Raw genomic sequence first — 26,018 nt, 5'->3', positions numbered from 1 at the left:
CCCAAATTTTGCTGTGCCTAGGTAGACAACTGCCAAACACACACCTTTTTATTGTATTATTGTTTATCTTATCTCTAAAAAAAAAGAGTGAGCTTACAATAGCTTTCTGCTATTGTATAAATGACTTTATTGGAAATACAATAATTTCCACAAATATACTTGCTACTGAGCTTTCTCTTCTTTCTGTTTTCTTCACTTCAATTTTATTTTTTAGTTTTTCTTTCTATTTTTCTCAATAACTTTGCTTTTCCTTATATTGAAACAAATGTATTATGATTAGTTATGTCAATTATGTGAAGCATTTTCTTTAAATAAAAAAGAACCTTACCCCACTTCACCTTGCAACCTTCCCACCACCAATGTTCCCCTTCTGCCTGCTCCCCCATGCTGTGCCTATATTCGAGATACGCCTTCTATTTCTCTCACTCATTACCCTTGTCATGATATTTGTTAGTATAGTATTTGGTAAATAGTTTTTCCTATCCTATGGGTGGCTTTTGAATCTTAGGCACTATTTCCTTTGAGGTGCAGAAGTTCTCAGCTTAACATAGTCCCATCTGTTTATCTCTGCTTCCACTTATTTGGAGAGTGCTGTTTCCTCCTGGAAGATGCTTTTAGTCTCAATGTCATAAAGTGTTTTACCCACGTGTTGTTCTATATACATTATGGTTTCAGGCCTGATATCAAGGTCTTTAATCCATTTGGATTTGATCTTTGTGCCTGGTGTTAGATGGGGTCTGAGTTAGCTTTTATGCAAGTGGCTAACCAGTTCTGCCAACACCACTTGTTGAAGAGGCTTTATTTACTCCATTTTGGATTTCTTGCCTCTTTATCAAAGATTAGTTGATTGTATGTCTGGGGAACATTTTCTGAATACTCAAGCCTATTCCACTGATCTGAGGATCTGTCTTTATTCCAGTGCCATGCTATTTTAATAATGATTGCTTTGTAATACCATTTAAAGTAGGGGAAAGTAATGCCTCCCATATTCCTTTTGCCAAGGATTGGTTTGGCTATTCAAGGGTATTTATTGTTCCAAATGAATGTCAGGAGTGTTTAATCGACTTATTTGAAGAATGTCATGGGTATCTTTAGAGGGCTTCCATTAAGTCTGTACATGCTTTGGGAGTATTGCCATTTTAATTATATTAATGCTGCCAATCCATGAGCAGTGTATGTGTCTCCATTTCCAAGTGTTCTCTCTTATTATTTTTCTTTGTATAGGTCCATCACCTCTTTAGTTAAGTTGACCCCAATATATTTGAGTTTGTGGGGCACTAGTGTGATGGGATTGTTTGTTTGCTTGTTTTTGGTTTTTGGGTCACACCCGGCAGTACTCAGGGGTCACTCTACGTTCAGAAATCATTCCTGGCAGGCTCGGGTGACCATATGGGATGCCAGGATTCAAACCATTGTCCTTTTGCATGAAAGACAAACGTCCTATCTCCATGCTATCACTCTGGCCCCGGGATTGGTATTTTTTTTTTTTTTTTTTTTTTGGTTTTTGGGTCACACCCGGCAGTGCTCAGGGGGACCAAATGGGATGCTGGGATTCAAACCACTGTCCTTCTGTATGCAAGGCAAACACCTCACCGCCATGCTATTTCTCCAGCCCCCGGGATTGTTTTTAATGTCCATTTCTTCTCTATCATTATTGGTATATGAGACAGCCACGATTTTTGCATGTTAATTTTGTAACCTGCCACTTTGTTATATGAATCTATTATTCTAGAAGCTTTTGACAATTTTAGGGTTTTCTAAATATTGTATCATATCATCTACAAAGAGTGAGAGCTTGACTTACTTCTTACCTATCTGGATGCCTTGATATCTTTTTCTTGACTAATCGCTATGGCAAGTACTTCCAGTACTATGTTGAGTAGGAATGATGAGAGAGAGCAACCTTGTCTTGCACCAGAGTTTTGGGGAAAAGCTTTTAGTTTATCTCCATTGATAATATTTGCCATTGACTTGTGGTATATGACCTTGACTATATTGAGAAAAGTTTCTTTCTTTCCCATTATGATGATGGTTTTTATCAAGAATGGTTGTTGGACCTTATCAAAAGCTTTCTCTGTATCTGTTGATATTATCATATAATTTCTGGGTTTTTTTTGCTGATATGGTGTATTATGTTGATTGATTTATGGATGTTAAACCATAAATTTCATCCTGGGATGAAACCTACTTGGTCATGGTGAATGACCTTCTTGATGATACATTGAATTCTATTTGCTAGGATTTTGTTGAGGATCTTTGCATCTTTGTTCATCGGGGATATTGGTCTGTAATTTTCTTTTTTGGCAGCTTTTTTTTCTAGTTTTGATATCAAGGTGATGTTGGCTTAATAGAAACTATTTGGAAGTGATCCTGTTTCTTTAATTTTATGAAAGAGCCTGAAAAGGTTTGGTAGAAGTTCCTCCTGAAAGGTTTGAAAGAATTCATTAGTGAACCTATCTGGGCCAGGCTTTTGTTTTCGGGAAGATTTTTTTTTAATTAATATCTTTATTTAAATACCTTGATTACAAACATGATTGTGATTGGGTTTCAGTCATTTAAAGAACACCCCCTTCACCAATACAACATTCCCGTCCCCAATGTCCCAAATCTTCCTCCTCCCCACACCATCCCCGCCTGTACTTTAGATAGGCTTTCTACTTCCCTCATTCATTCTCATTGTTAGGATAGTTCTGAATGTAGTTATTTCTCTAACTACACTCATCACTCTTTGTGATGAGCTTCATGAAGTGAGCTAGAACTTCCAGCCCTCCTCTCTTTTGTCTCTGAAAATTGTTGCAAGAATGTCTTTCATATTTCTTAAATCCCATAGATGAGTAAGACTATTCTGCATCTTTCTCTCTCCCTCTGACTTACTTCACTCAGCATAATAGATTCCATGTACATCCATGTATAGAAAAATTTCATGACTTCATCTCTGCTGATGGCTGCAAAATTTTCCATTGTGTTTATGCACAGTTTCTTTAGTCATTCATCTTTTGAAGGGCATCTTGTTTGTTTCCAGAGTCTTGCTATGGTAAATAGTGCTGCAATGAATATAGGTGTAAGGAAGGGATTTTTGTTTTGTATTTTTGTATTCCTAGGGTATATTCCTGGGAGTGGTATAGCTAGATCGTATAACAGCTCTATTTCCAGTTTTTGGAGGAATCTCCATATTGCTTTCCATAAAGGTTGGATTAGATGGCATTTTCACCAGCAGTGGATAAGGGTTCCTTTCTCTCCACATCTTTGCCAGCACTGCTTGTTCTCATTTTTTGTGATGTGTGCCACTCTCTGTGGTGTGAGGTGGTACCTCATAGTTGTTTTGATTTGCATCTCTCTGATGATTAGTGACGTGGAGCATTTTTTCATGTGCCTTTTGGCTATTTGTATTTCTTTTTTGTCAAATTGTCCATTTCTTTACCCATTTTTTGATGGGATTAGATGTTTTTTTCTTGTAAAGTTCGTCAGTTCCTTGTATATTTTGGATATTAGCCCCTTATCTGATGGTTATTGGGTGAATAGTTTCTTTCTCTCAATGGGTAGCTTGTATTCTGGGCACTATTTCCTTTAAGGTACAGAAGAAGGGGAAGATTTTTGATCACCATTTTAATTTTCTCAATAGTGATGGGGCTGTTTAGATATGCTACCTCATCCTTATTCAACCTTGGAAGATTATAAGAATCCAAGAATTTATCTATTTCTTCTAGGTTCTCATATTTTGTGGTATAGAGTTTCTCAAGTTAGTTTCTGGTTACACTTTGAATCTCTGCAACATCTGTAGTGATCTCCCCCTTTTTATTTCTAATCCGATTTATCAAGTTTCTCTCCTTTGCTTTCTTTGTGAGTTTTTCCAGTGCTTTATCACTCATGTTTATTTTTTCAAAGAACCAACTTTTGCTTTCGTTGATCTTTCAGATTGTTTTTTGGATTTTCACTTTATTGATTTCTGCTCTAAGCTTTGTTATTTTCTTCTGCCTACCTGTTTTTGGTTACATTTGTTGATCATTTTCTAATTTTATAAGCTGTGTCATTAAGCTATTCATGTAGCCTCTTCTTCTTCCTGATGTGTGCTTGCAGAGCTATAAATTATCCTCTGTACCGCCTTTTCTGTGTCCCATAAATTCTGATAATTTGTGTCTTTATTGTCATTTGTTTCCAGGAATGTTTTGATTCTGGTCTGTCTTGTCTTTTTTTTAAATATATTTTTTATTTAAGTAACATGATCATAATTGGGTTACAGTCATAAACAGAACACCCCCTTCACTAAGTGTAACATTACCCCCTCCCTCCCTTCCCATCCCCTGCCTGTATTCGAGACAAGCATTCTACTACAGTTATTTGTTTTTAAGTTCAGTAAATTGTATTTTTTTCCTTAAACGATAAGAATAAAAAAATATAGTAAAGGTGTGATAGTGGCGATTGCCGCTGTTTGCACAGGTCCAGAAAAATGGGGATAATGGAAAAAAATCCTTGACCTGATTACAAAAAGGCCTCACCCCAGAAGTTTATTGGCATAAAACCGGCTCTGAGTTCCAGGCATACCAGTCTGTCCAACCCAAGTCATTCTACATGGTCCCGGTAAAACTTTTTCACACTTTTGCTACTGTTGGTATCAGATTCTCTGCATTTCTTTCATCGATGTCAGGCTGATGTGGAGCATCCTCTAGATTCAGCATACCATTAAATGTGGAGCGATCTGCCCTGCATGCAGACTGTTGCAGAGTCGTCTGGGTGTTGGGAGCACTCTTTGGAGTAAGTCAATGCCAAAGCAGTGGTAGGTCTTCCCTGGTAGAGGCTTGATTGATCCAGTTGTTATATAAAGTATATTGTTTAATATTATGTATATTGTCTTTACACCACTTTTTTAATTACTGATTTCTACTTTTCCAGTTTTGAGTACAACACTGTTTTACTTATTATAGATCCATCCTAGAAACCTAGTTTGAAATTAAAGACTGTATTGCTTCTGGCACTCATCTCCTTCCTCAAGATTGTTTTTGTTATTTGAGATCTTCTGTGGCTCCAGCAAATTATAGGATAATTTGTATTATTTCTGTGAAAAATACCATTGGGTATTTAATTATAGTGCACTGAATATGTAGGTTGTATTGATTAATGAGGATATTTTAACAGTATTAACTCTTCTATTCTATGTGTGCAGGACAGCTTTACATTTATTTTGTCTCCTTTGGTATTTTTCATCAATGTCTTAGAGGTGTTTTTTTTTTAATTTTTATTTTGATCATATTGGCTTACAGTAGTATTTTAGGTACATATTAACATTGAATCAGGGGAATACCCATTACCAAATTTGTCCTCCCCCTATCCTCGTTCCCTTCCTGCAACCCATCCCCCACCATCAACCCCCCGGGTTGCTAGAGTAGGTGGTCCCCTCTTAGTCTAGCTTACTATTAGTGATCATATATCTGTTTGGTCCTGGAACCCTCCCTTGTTTCTCCCTCTATTTGAGAGGCAGAGCTAGACAACTCGAGTTATGTGGTTTTGTTTGAAGGAAAGAAAAGCAATAGAATGGGGTAAAAAATCAGAAAAAAAAAAAAAGCTGAAAATGGGCAGAGTCCTTCTAGAGGCTTTCAACCCAGCTTGAGAGAGGACATAAAAAAGGCAATTGAAACACCACATCAATACAGAAAGAAATATCAAATTAAATATCCAGTGAGCACTACAGCAATAAAGACAAGCACCACACAATAGTCTCGGTTCTGAAATCAAACCATGCCAGAGTGCAAAAAGAAAGATAAAATAAAATAAAATTGGAGACATCAACTTCACTATCTACACCAAAATAAAGATGTCAAAAAAAATCGATCGATCAGTAAATATATATGTGGCAAAATGATTTTTTTGTGCTTTTTTTTTTCTTTTCCCCCCTGCATAGGCAGTAACTATTGGGGATATTATAGAGGGAATTCCCTTGGCCTGGGAGTTACAGGGTTTCTCCACCCCTGAAGTATACTGTCATGGGATTAACTATAGACTCCTTGCATGATCATTTACTCTCCCCTCAGTGCTTTTGTGGTGTATGGAAGACTTCTGCTTTTTCATGGATGGTAAAATCAGACCTCTGTATCCAGAGATGTTGGTGAATGTCTCATTGGTGAAGTTTGTTCAAGATATTTTATTAATTTTTGATGCAGTTATATATGAGTTAATTCCTTAAGTTTTTCTCTGGTTAATGAATATTGTTAATAACAGTGCAACTAAATTTATGCAACTAATTTTTATATTTTGCTTTTGCTTTTGCAAATTATTATATTGGTTTATTAGGTCTAATATCTTTAATGAAGTTTTTAGGATTTTTATATATAATACCACATCATTTACAAATAACAATTTTCCCGTCTTCATACTCAATTGTCTTTTGTTTCTCTTCTCACCCAATTTTTCTGAAAAGGACTTTCAATAAACTGACAAATGTGTTCGTCTTATTTTGTTCCTGATATTAAAAGATAAGACATGTAGATTATCACTATCAAATGTGATTTTAATGTGCATTTGTCATATCAGGTCTTTATTATTGAGGTCTGTTTCATCTATTCCCACTTTGTTGAGAATTTTCATGATAAATAGATGTTTTGTTTTATCAGATGTGGTTTCTACCCTGCTCTATTGAGGTGATTGTATGAGTTTATCCTTCACTTTGATTTCTGAATGTTGAACTTTCTTTTTTTTGAGGTGGGGGCACACCCAGTGACATTCAGGGGTTACTCTTGACTATGTGCTCAGAAATCGCTCCTGGCTTGGGGATAATATGGGATGTCGGGGGATCGAAACCATGGTCCATCCTAGGTCAGCCACATGTAAGGCAAACACCCCACCACTTGTGCCACTGCTCTGGCCCCAATCACTCGTATAGGCAGCAAATTAAATATTACTTTTTTTTTTTATCCACTAAACCTCTGTGCCTCTTAATTGGAGAATTCAGTCTATTTATATTGATTGATAAGTAACTTTCTGACTAGTGATTTTGTTTTACTTTTTTCTCTTTATTTTGTTATTGTGATGACTGGGAATCACAAACTTCTGTTTGCTTGCTGACGGTCACATGTATCGTGGTAGTGTTCACACAGCTGCAGCACTGGCTTGAGCTCATTTATTGAATTGAAGTGCTCATTCACATTCTGGTAGGCATGCTCACCAGGATTGCTCACACTTGTACTTAATGAGGTTCACATGTTTTACTTTGTTGCTCAGAAATCTTTAGTTTCAGTACTCATGGCAGTTGCATACTTCTGTTGCACTGCTCAGACTCATATGGTTGCTCTTTAGAGACTGTAACACTTGTTTTTGCTACTGCTGTTTGAATAGTTTTTCTCATGTTATTTTTAAGCTATTCAACTTTTGTTTTATTTACTAGTATTGAGTCCTTTTTGGATTCCCTTGATATCTTTTTCTTACCTAATTGCTATAGCAAGTACTTCCAGTGCTATGTTGAATAGGAGTGGTGAGAGAGGACAGCCTTGTCTTGTACCAGAATTTAGAGGAAAGGCTTTCAGTTTTTCTCCATTGAGGACAATATTTGCCTCTGGCTTGTGGTAGATGGCCTTAACTATATTGAGAAAGGTTTCTTTCATTCCCATCTTGCTGAGAGTTTTGATCAAGAATTGGTGTTGGACCATATCAAATGCTTTCTCTGTGTCTATTGATATGATCATGTGATTTTTATTTTTCTTGTTATTGATGTTGTGTATTATGTTGATAGATTTACGGATGTTAAACCAGCCTTGCCTTCCTGGGATGAAACCTACTTGATCATAGTGGATGATCTTCTTAATGAGGCATTGAATCCTATTTGCCAGGATTTTGTTGAGGATCTTTGCATCTGTATTCATCAGTGATATTGGTCTGTAGTTTTCTTTTTTTGGTAGCATCTCTGTCTGGTTTAGGTATCAAGGTGATGTTGGCTTTATAAAAGCTATCCTGTTTTTTCAATTTCATGAAAAAGTCTTGCCAGGTTTAGTAGAAGTTCCTCTTGAAAGGTTTGAAAGAATTCATTAGTAAATCCATCTGGGCCTGGACTTTTGTTTTTGGGCAAACATTTGATTACTGTCTTAATTTCCTCAATAGTGATGGGTGTGTTTAGATATGCTACATCCTCTTTATTCAACCATGGAAGATTATAAGAGTTCAAGAATTTATCCATTTCTTCCAGGTTTTCATTTTTAGTGGCATAGAGTTTCTCAAAGTAGTTTCTGATTACCCTTTGGATCTCTACCATATCAGTAGTGATCTCTCCTTTTTCATTCCTAATACAAGTTATCAAGTTTTTCTCTCTCTCTTGCTTTGTTAGTTTTGCCAGTGGTCTATCAATCTTGTTTATTTTTTCAAAGCAACTTCTGCTTTCGTTGATCTTTTGGATTGTTTTTCGGGTTTCCACTTCATTGATTTCTACTCTCAGCTTTATCATTTCCTTCTGTCTCCCTATTTTTGGGTCCTTTTGTTGACTACTTTCTAATTCTATGAGCTGCGTCATTAAGCTATTCAAGTATGCCCCTTCTTTTCTGATGTGTGCTTGCAAAACTATACATTTTCCTCTCAGTACTGCTTTTGCTGTGTCCCATAGGTTTTGATAGTCTGTGTCTCCATTGTCATTTGTTTGTAGTCAGGTTTTGATTTCCTCTTTGATTTCATCTCAGACCCACTGGTTATTCAGTATTAGGCTTTTTAACTTCCAGGTATTAAAGTTTTTCTTCTGTGTCCCTTTGTAGTTCACATATAATTTCTGGGCCTTGTGGTCAGTGAAGGTAGCCTGCAAAATTTCTATCCTCGATATTATGGAGGTATGTTTTATGTGCTAGCATGTAATCTATCCTGAAGAATGTCCCATGTACATTAGAGAAGAATGTGTATCCAGGCAGAATTCTGAGGGTGGAGTGTCCTGTATATATCTACTAGGCCTCTTTCTTCCATTTCTCTTTTCAGGTCTAGTATATTCTTGTTGGGTTTCAGTCTGGTTGACCTGTCTAGTGTTGACAATGCCGTGTTGAGGTCTCCCACAGTTATTGTGTTGTTATTGATATTACTTTTCAGATTTGTCAGCAATTTTATTAAATATTTTGCTGGCCCCTCATTCGGTGCATATATGTTTAGGAGAGTTATTACTTCCTGCTGTACATATTCCTTGAGTAATACAAAATGTCCATCTTTGCCCCTTACAACTTTCCTAAGTATAAAGTTTGCATTATCTGATATAGTATGGTCACTCCAGCTTTTTTATGGGTGTTGTTTGCTTGGATGATTTTCCTCCTGCCTTTTATTTTGAGTCTATGTTTGTTCTGACTATTCAGGTGCGTTTTGTAGGCAGCAGAAGGTTGAATTGAGTTTTTTGATCCATTTAGCCACTCTGTGTCTCTTAACTGGTGCATTTAGTCCATTGACATTGAGAGAAAGAATTGTCCTGGGAGTTAGTGCCATCTTTATATCGAAGTTTGGTGTGTCTTTTGGTCAGTCTTGTCTTAAAGTAGGCCTTCAGTTTTTCTTTTAAGAATGGTTTTGAGTCTGTAAAGTTTCTGAGCTGTTGTTTGTCTGTGAAACCATGTATTGTTCCTTCAAACCTGAAAGTGGGTTTTGCTGGGTGTAGTATTCTAGGCGAAGCATTTATTTCATTGAGTTTTGTCACTATGTCCCACCACTGCCTTCTGGCCTTGAGTGTTTCTGGTGACAGGTCTGCAGTAGATCTCAAGGATGTTCCCTTGAATGTAATTTCTCTTTTTGATCTTGCTGTTTTCAGAATTCTGTCTCTATGGGATTCGTCATTGTGACTAGGATGTGTCTTGGGGTGTTTTTTTCTGGATCTCTTTTAGTTGGTACTCTTTGATATGCAGGATTTGATCGCATGTATTCTTTAGCTCTGGTAGTTTCTCTTTAATGATGTTTTTGACCATTGATTCTTCCTGGAGATTTTCTTCCTGGGTCTCTGGGACTCCAATGATTCTTAAGTTGTTTCTGTTGAGCTTATCATAGACTTCTGTTTTCATCTGTTCCCATTTTTGAGTAATTTTTCCATTGTTTGATTATTTGCTTTGAGGCTTTTTTCCGATTTCTTCTGCTGTATGGAATTGTTATTCATCTCATCTTCCAGTGTACTAATTCTATCCTCAGCTGCTGTTAACCCATGGGAAAGCTCAACCATGTTTTTCTTTAATTCATCTACTGAGTTTTTCAGACCTGTTATTTGACCTGAAATTTCATTTTGGAGTTTTCTGATTTCTATCTTCATATTCTCTTGATTCTTATTAGTGTTCTCTTCTATACTTTCTTTGAGTTCTTTGAACATCTTCCATATTGCGACTCTAAACTCCTTATCTGAGAGACTGACTAGTTGGTTGGTCATGTTCAAGTCATCAGAGTTGCCATCGTCATTCTCTGTCTGGCGCTGGGCTGCATTGTTTCCCCATTGTCACACTTGTATTATGGGTTTTTCTACGTGTTGTGGTTGTATTCATTGGCTAAATGATGTGCTCTGCCGGGAAGCGAAGCGGGCAGATAGGGGTACTGGCATTTGAGTTCCAGCAGAGTTCAGAGGCTTCCTCTTTCTGGGCTTGTAAACTTACCTCCAGGGAAGGCTCCAGGGAAGACGAGCCATCTGCAGATGAGCCACACACAGGATGAAATCAGGCCGAAAATGGAGCACAGCACAGAAGATAGGCAGATAGGGGTGCTGGCACATGAGTTCCAGCAGAGTTCAGAGGCTTCCCCTTTCTGGGCTTGTAAACTCACCTCCAGGGAAGGGAAGCCGTCTGTAGATGAGCCACACACAGGATGAAATCAGGCCGAAAATGGTGTACAGCACAGAAGACAGGCAGATAGGGGTGTTGGCCAGGATGTTCTTTCTGATTAGATCTTAGCTGTTGATGGTGCCAAGAGATTAACTAGTTCAAAAAGATGCAAACTATTGAGACAGCCTCACCCTACTTTAGATCTTTCTTGTTTCATTATTTATCCTACTCTGGTCAGGATTGTGAAGCAGTGAAATACTCATTAACCTCCGTAGCCAGAAACACTCTTTTTTTATTCTTAGTGAATTTTAAGAGGGGAAATGTGATATTCTAATTTACTTGTGTATCACCCACACTTTATGAATCTGAAAAAGACGTAGTCATTAAATGAAAAACAAAAATTAGCCTGCTTTTAATCCAACTATTGATTCTAGAGAGTTGGCCTCTAATCACACAAAAAATGTCAAATATTCCTGAGATACATTACTAAATCTCTCTTGATAACCTGTAAATTTATCATCTTATCAGTTGGTAATCTTCTTGAAAGAAATGGAACCAACTTTGATTTACCCAAGCAGAAAGGAATTTGGGGAGGGAGCAGTATGGAAGTATACAAAAATTTAAGAGAAAGGCTGAAAGAAAGGCCAGGAAGAGCAGCATCAGAAATCAGGGCAGATCTTGTTACTATTGTCAGAACTAGTGTCAGAATGGACTTTCTACAAGCTCCATGAGCATTGCCATTCAATTTTAGGTGTGGGCACAGGAGATGAGGAGAACCTCACAGCTGGAGCTGGCAGGAGTTCCTTAGCCAAGCTCCAGGACTACATTCCTTGTGAATGGCAGTTGATTCCACTGATGGTTGAACCTATGCTGGAGGGGATTTAGCATAGCCCTTGTCCTCTGACCCCTGGATGACAGAGCTTTCCTCTACTTTGACAACCAAATATAGCTTCTGACTCTGCTAACAGCTCCTTGAGAGTAGAATTGCCCCCAAATTGAACACCTTTGCCTAAAGCAATATGAACCCTGGCCAAAAAAATTTGATGCTGGGTGGCAAAACCCACCATTTTCCACCCACCAGTCTATTTACCTTCACTGTTTCTGGTCTTGGCTGTGATTCAGGTTCATTTTTTAGGATCATCCTAATGTTTTCTGTGTCCTAACCAGTCACTTTCTTTGCGTTGGAAGGAAACACACTCTTCCTTCTAGACCCCTCAGTTTTCTAGGATTTTCTTCCCCAGGAACAAACTAAAGGGAAACAGAAATTGTTTCTTGCTCCTGTACCTGTGCCTGTTATTTCTAGCACACACTGTACTAAGTACCTTTGAAATTTTTCACAAATGCATGGAGCCAGCCAAGACATGGTCTTACTTTCTGTATTATTGCATGAATTTGACATCAGGAAGACCATTTCAGAACTGAAGGGGGAGCTGTTCTGAGTCCCCACCATCCCCATGACTAGTCAGAATTTCCCCAGGAAAGCCCTGGTCTCCCAGAACTCATGGCATTCCCAGAGACCTCTAGCACCTTAAATAACTTGTCTGAGTTTTTCCTAGAGAAAGGGCTTCTGCTCAACTAAAGCCTGATGAAACTTCTCAGGTTCAGAACAGTTTAAACAGGTTTCTTTTCTTTTTTTGTTTTTTGGGTCACAGCTGGTGGCACTCAGGGGTTACTCCTGGCTCTGTTCTCAGAATTCGCCCCTGTGGCATACTCGGGGACCATATGGTATGCTGGGATTCCAACCATCATCCGTCCTGTGTTGCCGCATGCAAGGCAAATGCCTTACCGCTGTGCTATCACTTCGGCTCAGGGAAACAGGTTTCTGAGATATGTATTAGTGCTTTGCCAGAGTCATTGATCACGAACCACAAAGCAGTTTCCCAGGAAGGAGGAATGTTTTTTTTTTTTTATAAGCTAAAAACTCTTCTACTGATATCAAAACTACCTTTAGTCCCTGCAGCTCTTACAAGTCCAGGTTCATCTGCCCTCCTGCAGTGCTCTTGCTCTCTTCTCTACTCCTTGGCTGGTTTTTTGCTTTGGTTTGACTGAGTATCCACCGATACTCCGGGATTACTCCTGGTTCTGCACTTAAAAATCACTTCTGACAACTTGGGGACCTTATGGTATGCCGTTTAGAGAATCTAGGTTGGCTACATACAAGGCAAGTGCCTTATCGCTATCATTGCCACCTGGCCCATTTTTTTTTTGTCCCCCAATTCACAATACATACCCGGCAAGGGGCCTGTGTTGAGGTGTATATGGGGTGCCTTTACTGTACCTCCTCTTTCTATACAGCCAGTGTAAAGAACACAGCCTGTGGTAAGATTTGGGAGGCCTTATCTTATCTTTTATTTATTTTATTTTTTTTTTCTTCAGAGCAAACTAAAGTTGTTTTTTTTTTTAAAGTAAGAATTCATTTAAAGGACAAAATTGATTAACATAATGAGGTAAACTAATATAACATAATATAGTGACATAACATAACATATAATATAATTGATATAATAATAATACATGTAAGTCAAAGAAAATTTCTGATTAAAAACACAATTTTTTTTTTCATAATGGCTTACATATCTTTCACTGTAGTATTTTGGGTACATATTCACATTGAATCAGGGGAATACCCATCACCTAATATGTCCTCTTCTCAATCAAAAATCAAATATGCTGAAAATAGGCAGAGTCCTGTCTAGAGGCTTCCAACCTCAGTTTGAGAGAGGATGTGAAAAAAGTAATTAAAATATCACAACAATACACACACAAAAAAAATATCGAATTAAATAACCGACAAGCACCACAGCAATAAAGACAGGCACCACACAATAATCTCGGTTCTGAAATCAAATCATACTCAAGTGCAAAAAAGAAAGAGAAAGACAAAACAAAATAAAATAAAATAATATTGGAGACATCAACCGTAATCTCCACACCAAAATAAAGACGTCAAAAAAAATAGATCATTTATTCTCCTCTTGCTGCTTTCGTGGTATGTGGAAGACTTCTACTTTATCTTGGATGGTAAAATCAGACCTGTTTCTAAAGATCTTGGTGGCTGTGCAGATCAGGGAATGGAGTTTATGAAGTCTTTCTTTGTGGTTCTAGCAGTTATGCTTCTTCAATGTCATTTTTTTGTTTTTTATGTGTTCTAGGTGTTTCAGAATAGTGCTACCATTCTGTGTTTTTCTTTTGTCTTCTGACTTACTTCGTTTAACATAACATGATCTAGGTCCATCCACGTTGCTGCAAAGTCTGTGATTGTATCATTTCTAACTGCCATGTAATATTCCATTGTATATATGTACCACATCTTAATGATCCATTCATCTGTTGTTGGACATCGAGGTTGGTTCCAAGATTTGGCTATTATACTGAGTGCTGCAATAAATAGTGGGGTGCATACGTATTTTGGAATGAATGTCCTTCCATCTTGGGGATATATGCCTAGGAGAGCAATTGCTGGGTCAAATGGCAGCTCAATTCTAAGTTCTTTGAGCACTCTCCAAACTTTTCTCCATAGATGTTGGACCAAGGGGCATTCCCACCAGCAATGAATGAGAGTTCCTTTCATACCACATCCTCTCCAACAAAGGTTGTTCCCATTATTTTTGATGTGAGCCAACCTCACTGGTGTGAGGTGGTATCTCATTGTTGTCTTGATTTGGATCTCCCTGATGATGAGCGAAGGTGAGCATGTTTTCATGTGTTTGTTGGCCATCCTTCTCTCTTCCTCAGAGAAATGTCTATTCATTTCGTCTCCCCATTTTTTTATGGCTTCGTTTGGTTTTGAAGGGCTCAGGTTTCTGAGCGCTTTGTATGTTCTAGATATCAGCCCTTTATCTGATATATCAAGTGAAAAGATTTTTTCCCATTCTGTTAGCTGTCTTCTTGCATTAAGTAGGGTTTCTTTTGCCATGCAGAAGCTTTTTAGTTTGATATAGTCCCATTTGTTTATAGTTGATGCTAACGTTTTTGCCATTGGTGCTCCATTCTCAAAGACCCTTTTGATATAAAGGTCTTCGAGTGTTCTGCCTATTTTATTCTCGATAAACTTTATAGATTCAGGTCTGATTTCCAGATCTTTGATCCATTTTGAGTTGACTTTTGTATAAGGAGTGAGATATGGGTCGATTTTCACTTTCGTGCATATGAGTTTCCAGTTGTACCAACACCATTTGTTGAATAGGCTTTCTTTGTTCCATTTCATATTCTTGCCTCTTTTATCAAATATTAGTTGGCTATATATCTGGGGGTTTATGTCTGGGAATTCTGTTCTAATCCACTGGTCTGAGGTCCTGTCTCTGTTCCAGTACCATGCTGTTTTTATTACTATGGCTTTATAGTATAGTTTCAAGTTAGGTAAGGAGATACCTCCCAACTTCTCATTTTTCAGAATGTGTTTAGCTATCCTGGGTCTTTTATGGTTCCAAATGAATTTTATAATTGATTGTTCTATTTCTTTAAAGAATTGTGTCTGGATTTGGATAGGGATTGCATTAAATCTATATAGCAGTTTGGGTAAAATAGTCATTATGCCTATGTTAATTCTACCTATCCATGAGGATGGGATGTTCTTCCATTTCTTTAGATCGTCTTCAATTTCTTTCTGAAGTGTTTTGAAGTTTCCCTGGTATAGATCTTTCACTTCTCTTGTAAGGTTGATTCCTAGGTATTTGATATTTTTTGATACTATCTTAAATGGAATTGTATTTTTAATCTCTCTCTCCTCAACTTCATTGTTTGTATATAAAAACGCTACTGTCTTTTGTGTATTGACTTTGTATCCAGCCACTTTACTGTATTGGTTGATTGTTTCTAGGAGTTTTTCTGTGGATTCTTTAGGGTTTTTGATGTATATCATCATATCGTCAGCAAATAGAGCTAGCTTGTGTTCCTCTTTCCCTACTTGAATTCCTTTGATTCCCTTCTCTTGTCGGATTGCTATTGCTAGGACTTCTAAGGTTATATTGAATAAGAGTGGAGAGAGTGGACAGCCTTGCCTAGTTCCTGACCTTAGTGGGAATGCTTCTAGCTTCTCGCCATTAAGTATAATGTTGGCTGTAGGCTTTTCATAAATAGCTGTAACTATCTTAAGGAAGGTGCCTTCTAACCCTATTTTGCTGAGTGTCTTTAACATGAACGGATGTTGGATTTTGTCAAACGCCTTCTCTGCATCGATTGATATGATCATGTGGTTTTTGTCCTTCATGTTGTTGATGTGGTGTATAATGTTGTTTGATTTGCGTATGTTGAAACAACCTTGCATTCCTGGGATGAATCCCACTTGATCGTGATGTATGATCTTTTTGATGAGGTGTTGGATTCGGTTTGCTAAGATTTTGTTAAGTATCTTTGCATCAATGTTCATTAGTGAGATTGGTCTGTAGTTTTCTTTTTTGGTGGTGTCTTTGCCTTCTTTAGGAATGAGTGTGATATTAGCCTCATAAAAGGAGTTGGGGAGGATTCCTGTTTTTCCTATGGTTTGGAAAAGCCTATGGAACAGTGGTAATAAGTCTTCTTGAAATGTTTGATAGAATTCACCTGTAAATCCATCTGGGCCTCGGCATTTGTTCTTAGGGAGTCTTTTAATTACGTCTTCAATTTCCTCTGAAGTGATTGGACTGTTTAGAGTTTCTAGGTCTTCCTTTTCCAGTCTTGGAAGAGGGTGTTTGTCCAAGAATCTGTCGATTTCTGGTGGGTTCTCTAGCCTAGTTGAATATAGTTGTTCATAATATGATCTCATGATATGTTGTATTTCTTGGGGTTCTGTTGTAATCTCTCCCCTTTCATTCGTGATCCTAGTGATTTGGGTGTTTTCCCTCTTTTTTTTTGGTAAGTTTTGCCAATGGTTTGTCTATCTTATTTATTTTTTCGAAAAACCAACTCCTGGTCTCATTGATTTTTTTGTATTGTTTTCTTAGTCTCTATGTTGTTTATTTCTGCTCTGGTTTTTATGATTTCTTGCCTTCTGGTTGTGGTTGGATTTCTCTGTTGCTGTTGTTCCAATTCTTTGAGGTGATCTTTTAAACTGTTGGTTTTGTTATTTTCCTGTTTCTTAACATAGGCCTGTAATGCTATGAGTTTCCCCCTAAGTACTGCTTTTGCTGTATCCCATAAATTCTGACATGTTGTCTCTTCATTGTCATTCGTCTCAAGGAATCTTTTTATTTCCTCCTTGAGTTGTTCTTTGATCCAGCTGTTGTTAAGCAGTATGTTGTTCAATCTCCAGGTATTAGTTTTCCTCCATTGCTTCTTCTTGACATCAATTATAAGCTCTGTTGCATAGTGATCTGAAAGGGTACTTCTAATGATCCTTACCTTTGTGGTCTTATATAGGTTGGCTTTGTATCCTAAGACATGGTCTATTCTGGAGAAGGTTCCATGAGGGCTTGAGAAGAATGTGTATTCTGTTTTCTGTGGGTGGAGGGCTCTATATAAGTCTATTAGCCCTAGATCTTTTAATTTTTTATTTAGGGGTCTTATTACTTTGCGATTTTTCTGTCTGCTGAATCTGTCCAGTGGTGATAGTGAGTATTGATATCTCATACAATTATCACATTTTCGTTCATGTGTTTCTCCAGGTTAGTGAGCAACTGCCTTGCCAAGAGCATGCTGATATTTAAAAGATGGTCTGGTTAGATTCTATGTTGAGTGTTACAGAATAGCAAGATTTGAACTTTCAGCTTTGTGAAGATACTGAACTCATTCTAGGAGTCATTCAGATAAAGAGCTTAGAAAGGCTCTTAGTTGCAGGGGATTACTTGGAGGCTATTCAGAAAAATGACCTTAAGTGCAAAACTTTGAGAAGTTTTCCCTTGTATTAGACAATAGAAAAACACTTGAGTGATGAGCACATATGGCCAAGCGTAGTGCCTTGAGAGGAAGAAGCTTATTTGGGTGCATATACATGCCAATCATGTCTAAGGCAGGTAATTTTGCTATACTGCTTCATGAGCATCCTCCCATAATGTCCTATGTTCTCTAGCACAGAGACTGTAAAATAATTTGGACTGCTCATAAATGGCCTTCATTGTATGAAATTGGTTTGTTCAATAAACAATAAGCATTTGACTCTGTTTGAAGAGCAAGAAGCTGACAAGGTGACTTATATATTTATAGAAGTTAATTCGACTTCTTGCTTCTCTCATTTTCTATTCTTTTAGGTTTATTACAACCAGAATGATGATGTTTAATTGTGAACCTTTTGAATATGTTAATATTTTACAAAGATCCAGCCAGTAACCTGTAAGCAGGGGGTCCAGAATCAGATTGCCATGGGAAATCATGACCAGTCATGGCTGTTTGTGACCTTTTGCTTCATTCTCTGCTCTATAAGAGGGTCTCACCATGGAGGCTAGAGAGATACTACATACAGTAGGTAGGGTGCTTGCCTTCCTTGCCATAAACCCAAGCTAATTCCCAGCATCCCATATTCTCAGCATCCCTGAGCCCAAGAGCTATTCATGAATACAGAAGTGTGTGGCCCAAAATAAACAAAAGGGTTCCTCACCAATGTGTCCAAGAATTTGATGAATTCCCATTTGAGTACAGTGCTTGCCCCTGGGTACATGATCAACAGGTTGCTTCCACCATTGTTTTGGTGTTTTTGTGGATGTTTAGTGAGCATGGTAACCTCTTTTTAGGCCAGTTTTGGGATGGTAAGACCCTCCTGCCTGGCATCTTTATCCTCCCACTATTTCCAGTCTTGTGTTAGCAACAAGGAGAGAACAGAATACATTCATAGCATGATCTGGGAGTCTTATGGTCTAAGAGTCGCATTGTCTTTTGACATCTCATTTATTGTAGTCAGGCCTAATGCAGTTGCCCTAGTAGTTTTGAGACATGCCCAGTTGAGTGGAAAAGTCAAGATAAAAATGTTCTGACTTGGGGCCGGAGTGATGGCACAGCAGTAGGGCATTTGTCTTGCATGCAGCTGACCCAGCATCACCAGCTGTGACCCAGAAATAAAAAAATTTAAAAAATTTAAAAAATTTAAAAAATTCTAGCTTATGCCCACTATTATTAGCCCATTAGCTGCTTAGGTAGAAGAGCAAAAAACAAATGATCCTTCTTTGACTATTCCATTATGTCCGTTTCCTCTTTTGGGGACAAGCAGGTAGCATTCAAAGATTTACCATATTTTTTCTGATAAGCTGGTAGATTCTATATGTGTGTTACTGACATTTGTCTTTTGCCTTCTTTCTTTACATGGTTTTTACTTTCTTTTTCCCTTTTCTTTTTTTAGTGTTTAAGTGGCTATTTGTTTGGGTCAGTCCTCTGTAAAATCAGCACATTTTCCTCCTAAATTAGTCGATCTCCGCAGTGAAATATATTTCAGTTTTGGAGTATGTCAACATGCTTATTAATGAATCTATTATTAGTGGCAGCTATGAGCCCTAGATGCTACAAACCTAATTCCCTTTCTGTGAATAGGATATGAAGATAAAGGGTACATCTTTACTAGCTTTTTGGTTTTTTAATCTGAGTTCTTGGAATATTTTTGACTAGTCACATATATAAAAGCTGACTTCATTTCCCCCCTCATTTATAGAACTGTTTGAAAACAGTAATTTTTTCTATGAATTCTCTAGAAGTTAGTTCATGTTGACACTTGCAAAATACTTAAATATAATTAAAGAGAGGAGACCATAACTTTGTATTAAAAGGCTTCTCATATGTTTTTTTTAACCCCTGAATCTGCTTTTTTGAATCTTCTTAAGCAATGTTATAGCATCCAAGTCAGTAAGTCATTTAGCTCTGACTCTATCTCTTTTTTCAATATTATAAATATACACATGCTTTTCCCTGTTGTTGCTATAATTACTATTCTCTATGATGCAGGAATGGTTGAAAATGGAAAATTGGAAAGGGACATGTGCTAGTTAGTAAATCTTTCTGCCAAGAAGGACAGAGAAAGGTCATATTTATACTGGCAGTTGTCTAGTCAAAATAACCCACTTCAAAGGAATAGGCTGACCATGTTTAAAGTGAATAGTTTGGCTCTGACTAAGTGGATTTTATTATTCTTGTAGTTCTAATGTTCTAGTCATTTTAATTATAAATGACCATTCATTCTTTTTTTCAAATACTGTAAAGAAAAGATGTAAAAGATTAGCACATTTGATTAAAAGAAAGCCATTTTCAAGTATTTTTCTTACAACTTTCTTCAGTAATAAGAAACCTGGCATATGAAGTCATTGAGCTAATATAAGCATTAAAGTGCTTACCTTGCATGCTGCTGACCTGCGTTCAATCTCCTATATGATCCTCAAGCACTGCAAGAGTGATTCCTGAGTATTTCTGGGTGTTACCCAAAAGGGGATGTGGGGAGAGAGAAAGGAGAGGAAAAAATAAAAAGAAACATGGCACATACCTGGAAAAGCATTGATTTTTTTTTATGCTAAGTGAAATAAGCCAGAAGAAGAAAAGGATAAATACAGAATGATTTCACTTATATGTGATACTTAGAATAACTCCACGAAGAAACACAACAGTCTAAATGGTAGATACTTTGAATACCATAGGTCCCAGGGTATAACAAGGAGATGAGAGCAAATCAAATGGAAGAGGAGAAACACAAAGCCTATACTCTCTTTTATACTACAAAAAAACCTGCAACAACTGATCTGTGTCTGATACAGAATTTTTTTTAATGGTTTATCTTTGTCCTAAGAGATTTTGCCTATATCTAAGTCACAATGTTATTTTATATATTTTTCTAAACACTCATTTTAGCCTTATATGAGGTATGTGCCTCTCTCAAATTAATGTTTTTGTTTGATCTGTGGTAGAGATCAAGATTAGTTTTGCCCATTTGGATATCCAGCTCCACACAGTTTACTTTTGTGATGTGCTGAGATGTCCTATTTGTTCTAGAATGCTCATAACCTGTTTGACATTTTGCACATGCACAAGTACTTGCTGTATTTTAATTGCATTGCAGTTGAGATGTAGAGAGTAGGGCCAGAGCATTAGCTTAAAGTGCTGGAGGATATATTTTTGCATGTAGAGTTCCTGTCACTACATGATAAACTTAGTACACAGATATGCATGCACACACACACCCAAAGAGAAATGTATAGGATAATAGAAGACTGTCAATCTTTTAATGTCTCAGTGCTGAAATTCATTTTATAGAATCCTTCCCCCAAATTAAAGAGTAATGTATCAGCCCTGGTCAGCCTTTAATAATGAGCATTATCTGACCAGGATATTATCTGATATGGTGAGAGAACAAGATTGATTACTTGAGTCTCTGGCTTCCAGGGGGTGAAAAATTGAAATAAATATAGCATTTTATTTATTTGTTGATATATGCCAGGTGCAGTGCTTCCTTACTTTCCAAAGACATAGTCTTTCTAAAGACTGTCTCCTTTTTTATCTTTGAATATTAGATAGGGAGATATTATTTTCATAGATTATATGCAAGATACAACAAGTTGTAAAGCTAGTTCTTCAAGATAGGAAAAATATGGAGGAAAGCCAGTAATTTTGGCAGTGGTATGAAATTTCTGTAAAAGAATTAACAGTTGATTGATTTTATAGTACATAGAAGTTGATAATAAAGTTTATTAAATGTAATCAATTATTTTTTGGGGGGAAGGGATCCATACCTGGTGGTTCTAGGACTTATTCCTGGTACTGTGCTCAGGGATCACACCTTGGCAAGTTCAGAGGACCAAATGGGATGCTGAACAAAATGGGATTGAACCATGTCTGCTGTATGCAAGGCAGATGCTTGATCCTCTGTTTTATAGCCCCATAAATATAATCAGTTCTTGGGACCAGAGTGATCATTTGTAAGGTAGGGCTCTTCCCCTGCACATGACTAATCCAAGTTTCATCCTCAGGACCCCATATGTTACCCAAACACCACCAGAAGTGATCTATGAGTGTAGAGTCAGGAACAAGCTCTGTGTGTGTCAGAATAAAAAAATGCAATCAGTTTCGATTTTACCCAGCCAAAGATAACTGAAAATTCATTCTAAGATCATTCCAAGTGGATAGAAACATGTGCACAATAAAATCCTTGGGGAAAAAAATCCTCAGATGATGGCTTCAGTAAGCTTTAACAGTTGACACAAAATGACTTCTTGGTCTATTTTTGATCATACTATTTTGTTGTAACAAACAATTTAAGTTTGTGCCTGCTGAGAGGATAGGGTTGGGAGGTGGATAGGAAACTGGGGACATTGCTGGAGGAAGGTCACACTGGCAGTAGGATTGGTGTTGTGGAATATTAAATGCCCAAAAACTGTATTATGAACAATTTTGTAAATCACAGTGTTTAAATTTTAAAAAGAGAAATCCTTGAAATATTTATTAAAGCCTAACTTTTTATGATCAAATAGTTAAAGTGCTTGACAACCATGAATCAGGTCCTACCCTGCCCATTACTTTGCATTGTCTTCCTAAGCACAGAGAGGCATGCTTCTTTTCAAAAAAGTAGAGTATCTGTGTACAGAGCTAACTGTGGCTTTTTATCGTTTTATTCTGGGTTATTTAATTTTGTTTGTATTTGCAGGTATGCTTCAGAAGTGCCCTTCCACTGACGACTTTGTAAATGCCCTGGTTTCAGACTTGGACCTGGACTTTGAAACTTTCCTCATGGATTCTGAATGATAACATCTCGAACCTTTTATATCATGATCATACCAATATAAGCTTTGCTGCAGGTGTACAGCTGTGAACTTTTGTTTCTGATATCAGTATTCAGTTCTGGTGTGACTTCTGAAAAGCCTTACCTGATGGAAGTTTAAATAAATAATTTGTTTACATTATGCTGGTTTCCAACGTGTTTGCAGATTTTTTAATTTAGAGAAAACTACTTAGTGAGTACTACACCCCAGAATTCTTTTTTTCTTTTTTAATTTATTTAAACACCTTAATTACATACATGATTGTGTTTGGGTTTCAGTCATGTAAAGAACACCACCCATCACCAGTGCAACATTCCCATCACCAATGTCCCAAGTCTCCCTTCGCCCCACCCGACCCCCGCCTGTACTCTAGACAGGCTCTCCATTTTCCTCATACATTCTCATTATTAGGACAGTTCAAAATGTAGTTATTTCCCTAACTAAACTCATCACTCTTTGTGGTGAGCTTCCTGAGGTGAGCTGGAACTTCCAGCGCTTTTCTCTTTTGTGTCTGAAAATTATTATTACAAGGGTGTCTTTCATTTTTCTTAAAACCCATAGATGAGTGAGACCATTCTGCGTTTTTCTCTCTCTCTCTGACTTATTTCACTCAGCATAATAGATTCTGTGTACATCCATGTATAGGAAAATTTCATGACTTCATCTCTCCTGACAGCTGCATAATATTCCATTGTGTATAGGTACCACAGTTTCTTTAGCCATTCGTCTGTTGAAGGGCATCTTGGTTGTTTCCAGAGTCTTGCTATGGTAAATAGTGCTGCAATGAATATAGGTGTAAAGAAGGGGTTTTTGTATTGTATTTTTGTGTTCCTAGGGTATATTCCTAGGAGTGGTATAGCTGGATCGTATGGGAGCTCGATTTCCAGTTTTTGGAGGAATCTCCATATCGCTTTCCATAAAGGTTGAACTAGACGGCATTCCCACCAGCAGTGGATAAGAGTTCCTTTCTCTCCACATCCCCGCCAACACTGTTTATTCTCATTCTTTGTGATATGTGCCATTCTCTGGGGTGTGAGGTGGTATCTCATCATTGTTTTGATTTGCATCTCCCTGATGATTAGTGATGTGGAACATTTTTTCATGTGTCTTTTGGCCATGTGTATTTCTTCTTTGTCAAAGTGTCTGTTCATTTCTTCTCCCCATTTTTTGATGGGGTTAGATGTTTTTTTCTTGTAAATTTCTGTCAGTGCCTTGTATATTTTGGAGATTAGCCCCTTATCTGATGGGTATTGGGTGAATAGTTTCTCCCACTCAGTGGGTGGCTCTTGTATCCTGGGCACTATTTCCTTTGAGGTACAGAAGCTTCTCAGCTTAATATATTTCCATCTGTTAATCTCTGCTTTCACTTGCTAGGAGAGGGGAGTTTCCTCCTTGAAGATGCCTGTAATGTCCTGGAGTGTTTTGCCTATGTGCTGTTCTATATATCTTATGGTTTTGGGGCTGATATCGAGGTCTTTAATCCATTTGGATTTTACCTTCGTACATGATGTTAGCTGGGGGTCTAAGTTCAATTTTTTGCAAGTGGCTATCCAATTGTGCCAACACCACTTGTTGAAGAGGCTTTCCCTGCTCCATTTAGGATTTCCTGCTCCTTTATCAAAAATTAGGTGGTTGTATATCTGGGGAACATTTTCTGAGTATTCAAGCCTATTCCACTGATCTGAGGACCTATCCTTATTCCAATACCATGCTGTTTTGATAACTATTGCTTTATAGTACAGTTTTAAGTTGGGGAAAGTAATTCCTCCCATATTGTTTTTCCCAATAATTGCTTTAGCTATTCGAGGGTGTTTATTGTTCCAAATGAATTTCAAAAGTGTCTGATCCGCTTCTTTGAAGAATGTCATGGGTATCTTTAGAGGGATGGCATTAAATCTGTATAATGCCTTGGGGAGTATTGCCATTTTGATGATGTTAATCCTGCCAATCCATGAGCAGGGTATGCGTTTCCATTTCCGTGTGTCCTCTCTTATTTCTTGGAGCAGAGTTTTATAGTTTTCTTTGTATAGGTCCTTCACATATTTAGTCAAGTTGATTCCAATATATTTGAGTTTGTGTGGCACTATTGTGAATGGGGTTGTTTTCTTAATGTCCATTTTATCCTTATTACTATTGGTGTATAGAAAGGCCATTGATTTTTGTGTGTTAATTTTGTAGCCTGCCACCTTGCTATATGAGTCTATTGTTTCTAGAAGCTTTTTGATAGAGTCTTTAGGGTTTTCTAAGTAGAGTATCATGTCATCTGCAAACAGTGAGAGCTTGACTTCTTCCTTTCCTATCTGGATTCCCTTGATATCCTTTTCTTGCCTAATCGCTATAGCTAGTACTTCCAGTGCTATGTTGAATAGGAGTGGTGAGAGAGAACAGCCTTGTCTTGTGCCAGAATTTAGAGGGAAGGCTTTCAGTTTTTCTTTATTGAGGATAATATTTGCCACTGGCTTGTGGTAGATGGCCTTCACTATATTGAGAAAGGTTCCGTCCATTCCCATCTTGCTGAGAGTTTTGATCAAGAATGGGTGTTGGACCTTATCAAATGTTTCTCTGCATCTATTGATATGCTCATGTGGTTTTTATTTTTCTTGTTATTGATGTTGTGTATTATGTTGATAGATTTACGGATGTTAAACCAGCCTTGCATTCTGGGATGAAACCTACTTGATCGTAGTGGATGATCTTTTTAACGAGGCATTGAATCCTATTTGCCAGTATTTTGTTGAGGATCTTTGAATCTGCATTCATCAGTGATATTGGTCTGTAATTTTCTTTTTTGGTAGCGTCTCTGTCTGGTTTAGGTATCAAGGTGATGTTGGCTTCATAAAAGCTATTTGGAAGTGTTTCTGTTTGTTCAATTTTATGAAAGAGTCTTGCCAAGATTGGCAGTAGTTCCTCTTGGAAAGTTTGATAGAATTCATTAGTGAATCCATCTGGACCTGGGCTTTTGTTTTTCGGCAGACATTTGATTACTGTTTTAATTTCATCAATGGTGATGGGGGTGTTTAGATATGCTACATCCTCTTCCTTCAACCGTGGAAGATTATAAGAGTCCAAGAATTTATCCATTTCTTCCAGGTTCTCATTTTTAGTGGCGTAGAGTTTTTCAAAGTAGTTTCTGATTACCCTTTGAATCTCTGTCATATCAGTAGTGATCTCTCCTTTTTCATTCCTGATATGAGTTATCAAGTTTCTCTCTCTCTCTTTCTTTGTTAGGTTTGCCAGTGGTCTATCAATCTTGTTTATTTTTTCAAAGAACCAACTTCTGCTTTCGTTGATCTTTCGGATTGTTTTTTGAGTTTCCACTTCGTTGATTTCTGCTCTCAGCTTTGTTATTTCCTTCTGCCTTCCTATTCTTGGGTCCTTTTGTTGAGCATTTTCTAGTTCTATTAGCTGTGTCATTAAGCTACTCAGGTAAGCTCCTTCTTCCTTCCTGATGTGTGCTTGCAAAGCTATAAATATTCCTCTCAGTACTGGTTTTGCTGTATCCCATAAGTTCTGATAGTTTGTGTCTTTATTGTCATTTGTTTCCAGGAACCTTTTTATTTCCTCCTTGATTTCATGTCGGACCCACTGGTTATTGAGCATGAGGCTGTTTAACTTCCAGGTGTTAAAGTGTTTCTTCTGAGTC

General features: G+C 37.5%; 1 protein-coding gene and 1 non-coding gene across 2 annotated transcripts in view; one reads left to right on the top strand and one right to left on the bottom strand.

The window, feature by feature from the left end:
• The window catches only part of MIPEP (mitochondrial intermediate peptidase), a 189,100-nt gene extending 166,584 nt beyond the window's left edge, over window positions 1–22,516 (top strand). Inside the window, exon 19 of the mRNA XM_049778451.1 lies at window positions 22,261–22,516. Within this exon, the coding sequence (XP_049634408.1) occupies window positions 22,261–22,358 (98 nt within the window). The 3' untranslated portion in view covers window positions 22,359–22,516. The remainder of the gene's footprint in view (window positions 1–22,260) is intronic.
• On the bottom strand, window positions 12,940–13,072 carry LOC126016573 (small nucleolar RNA SNORA51). The gene has a single exon (XR_007498366.1). It is a non-coding gene; the product is annotated as a small nucleolar RNA SNORA51 (small nucleolar RNA).
• Window positions 22,517–26,018: the final 3,502 nt, after the last annotated feature.

The sequence above is a fragment of the Suncus etruscus genome, chromosome 8 (genome assembly GCF_024139225.1).
Source record: "Suncus etruscus isolate mSunEtr1 chromosome 8, mSunEtr1.pri.cur, whole genome shotgun sequence".
In the NCBI taxonomy this organism is placed as follows: Eukaryota; Metazoa; Chordata; class Mammalia; order Eulipotyphla; family Soricidae; genus Suncus; species Suncus etruscus.
Note: the sequence above shows the minus strand (reverse complement) of the source record. Positions and strands in the feature narration are given on the sequence as shown.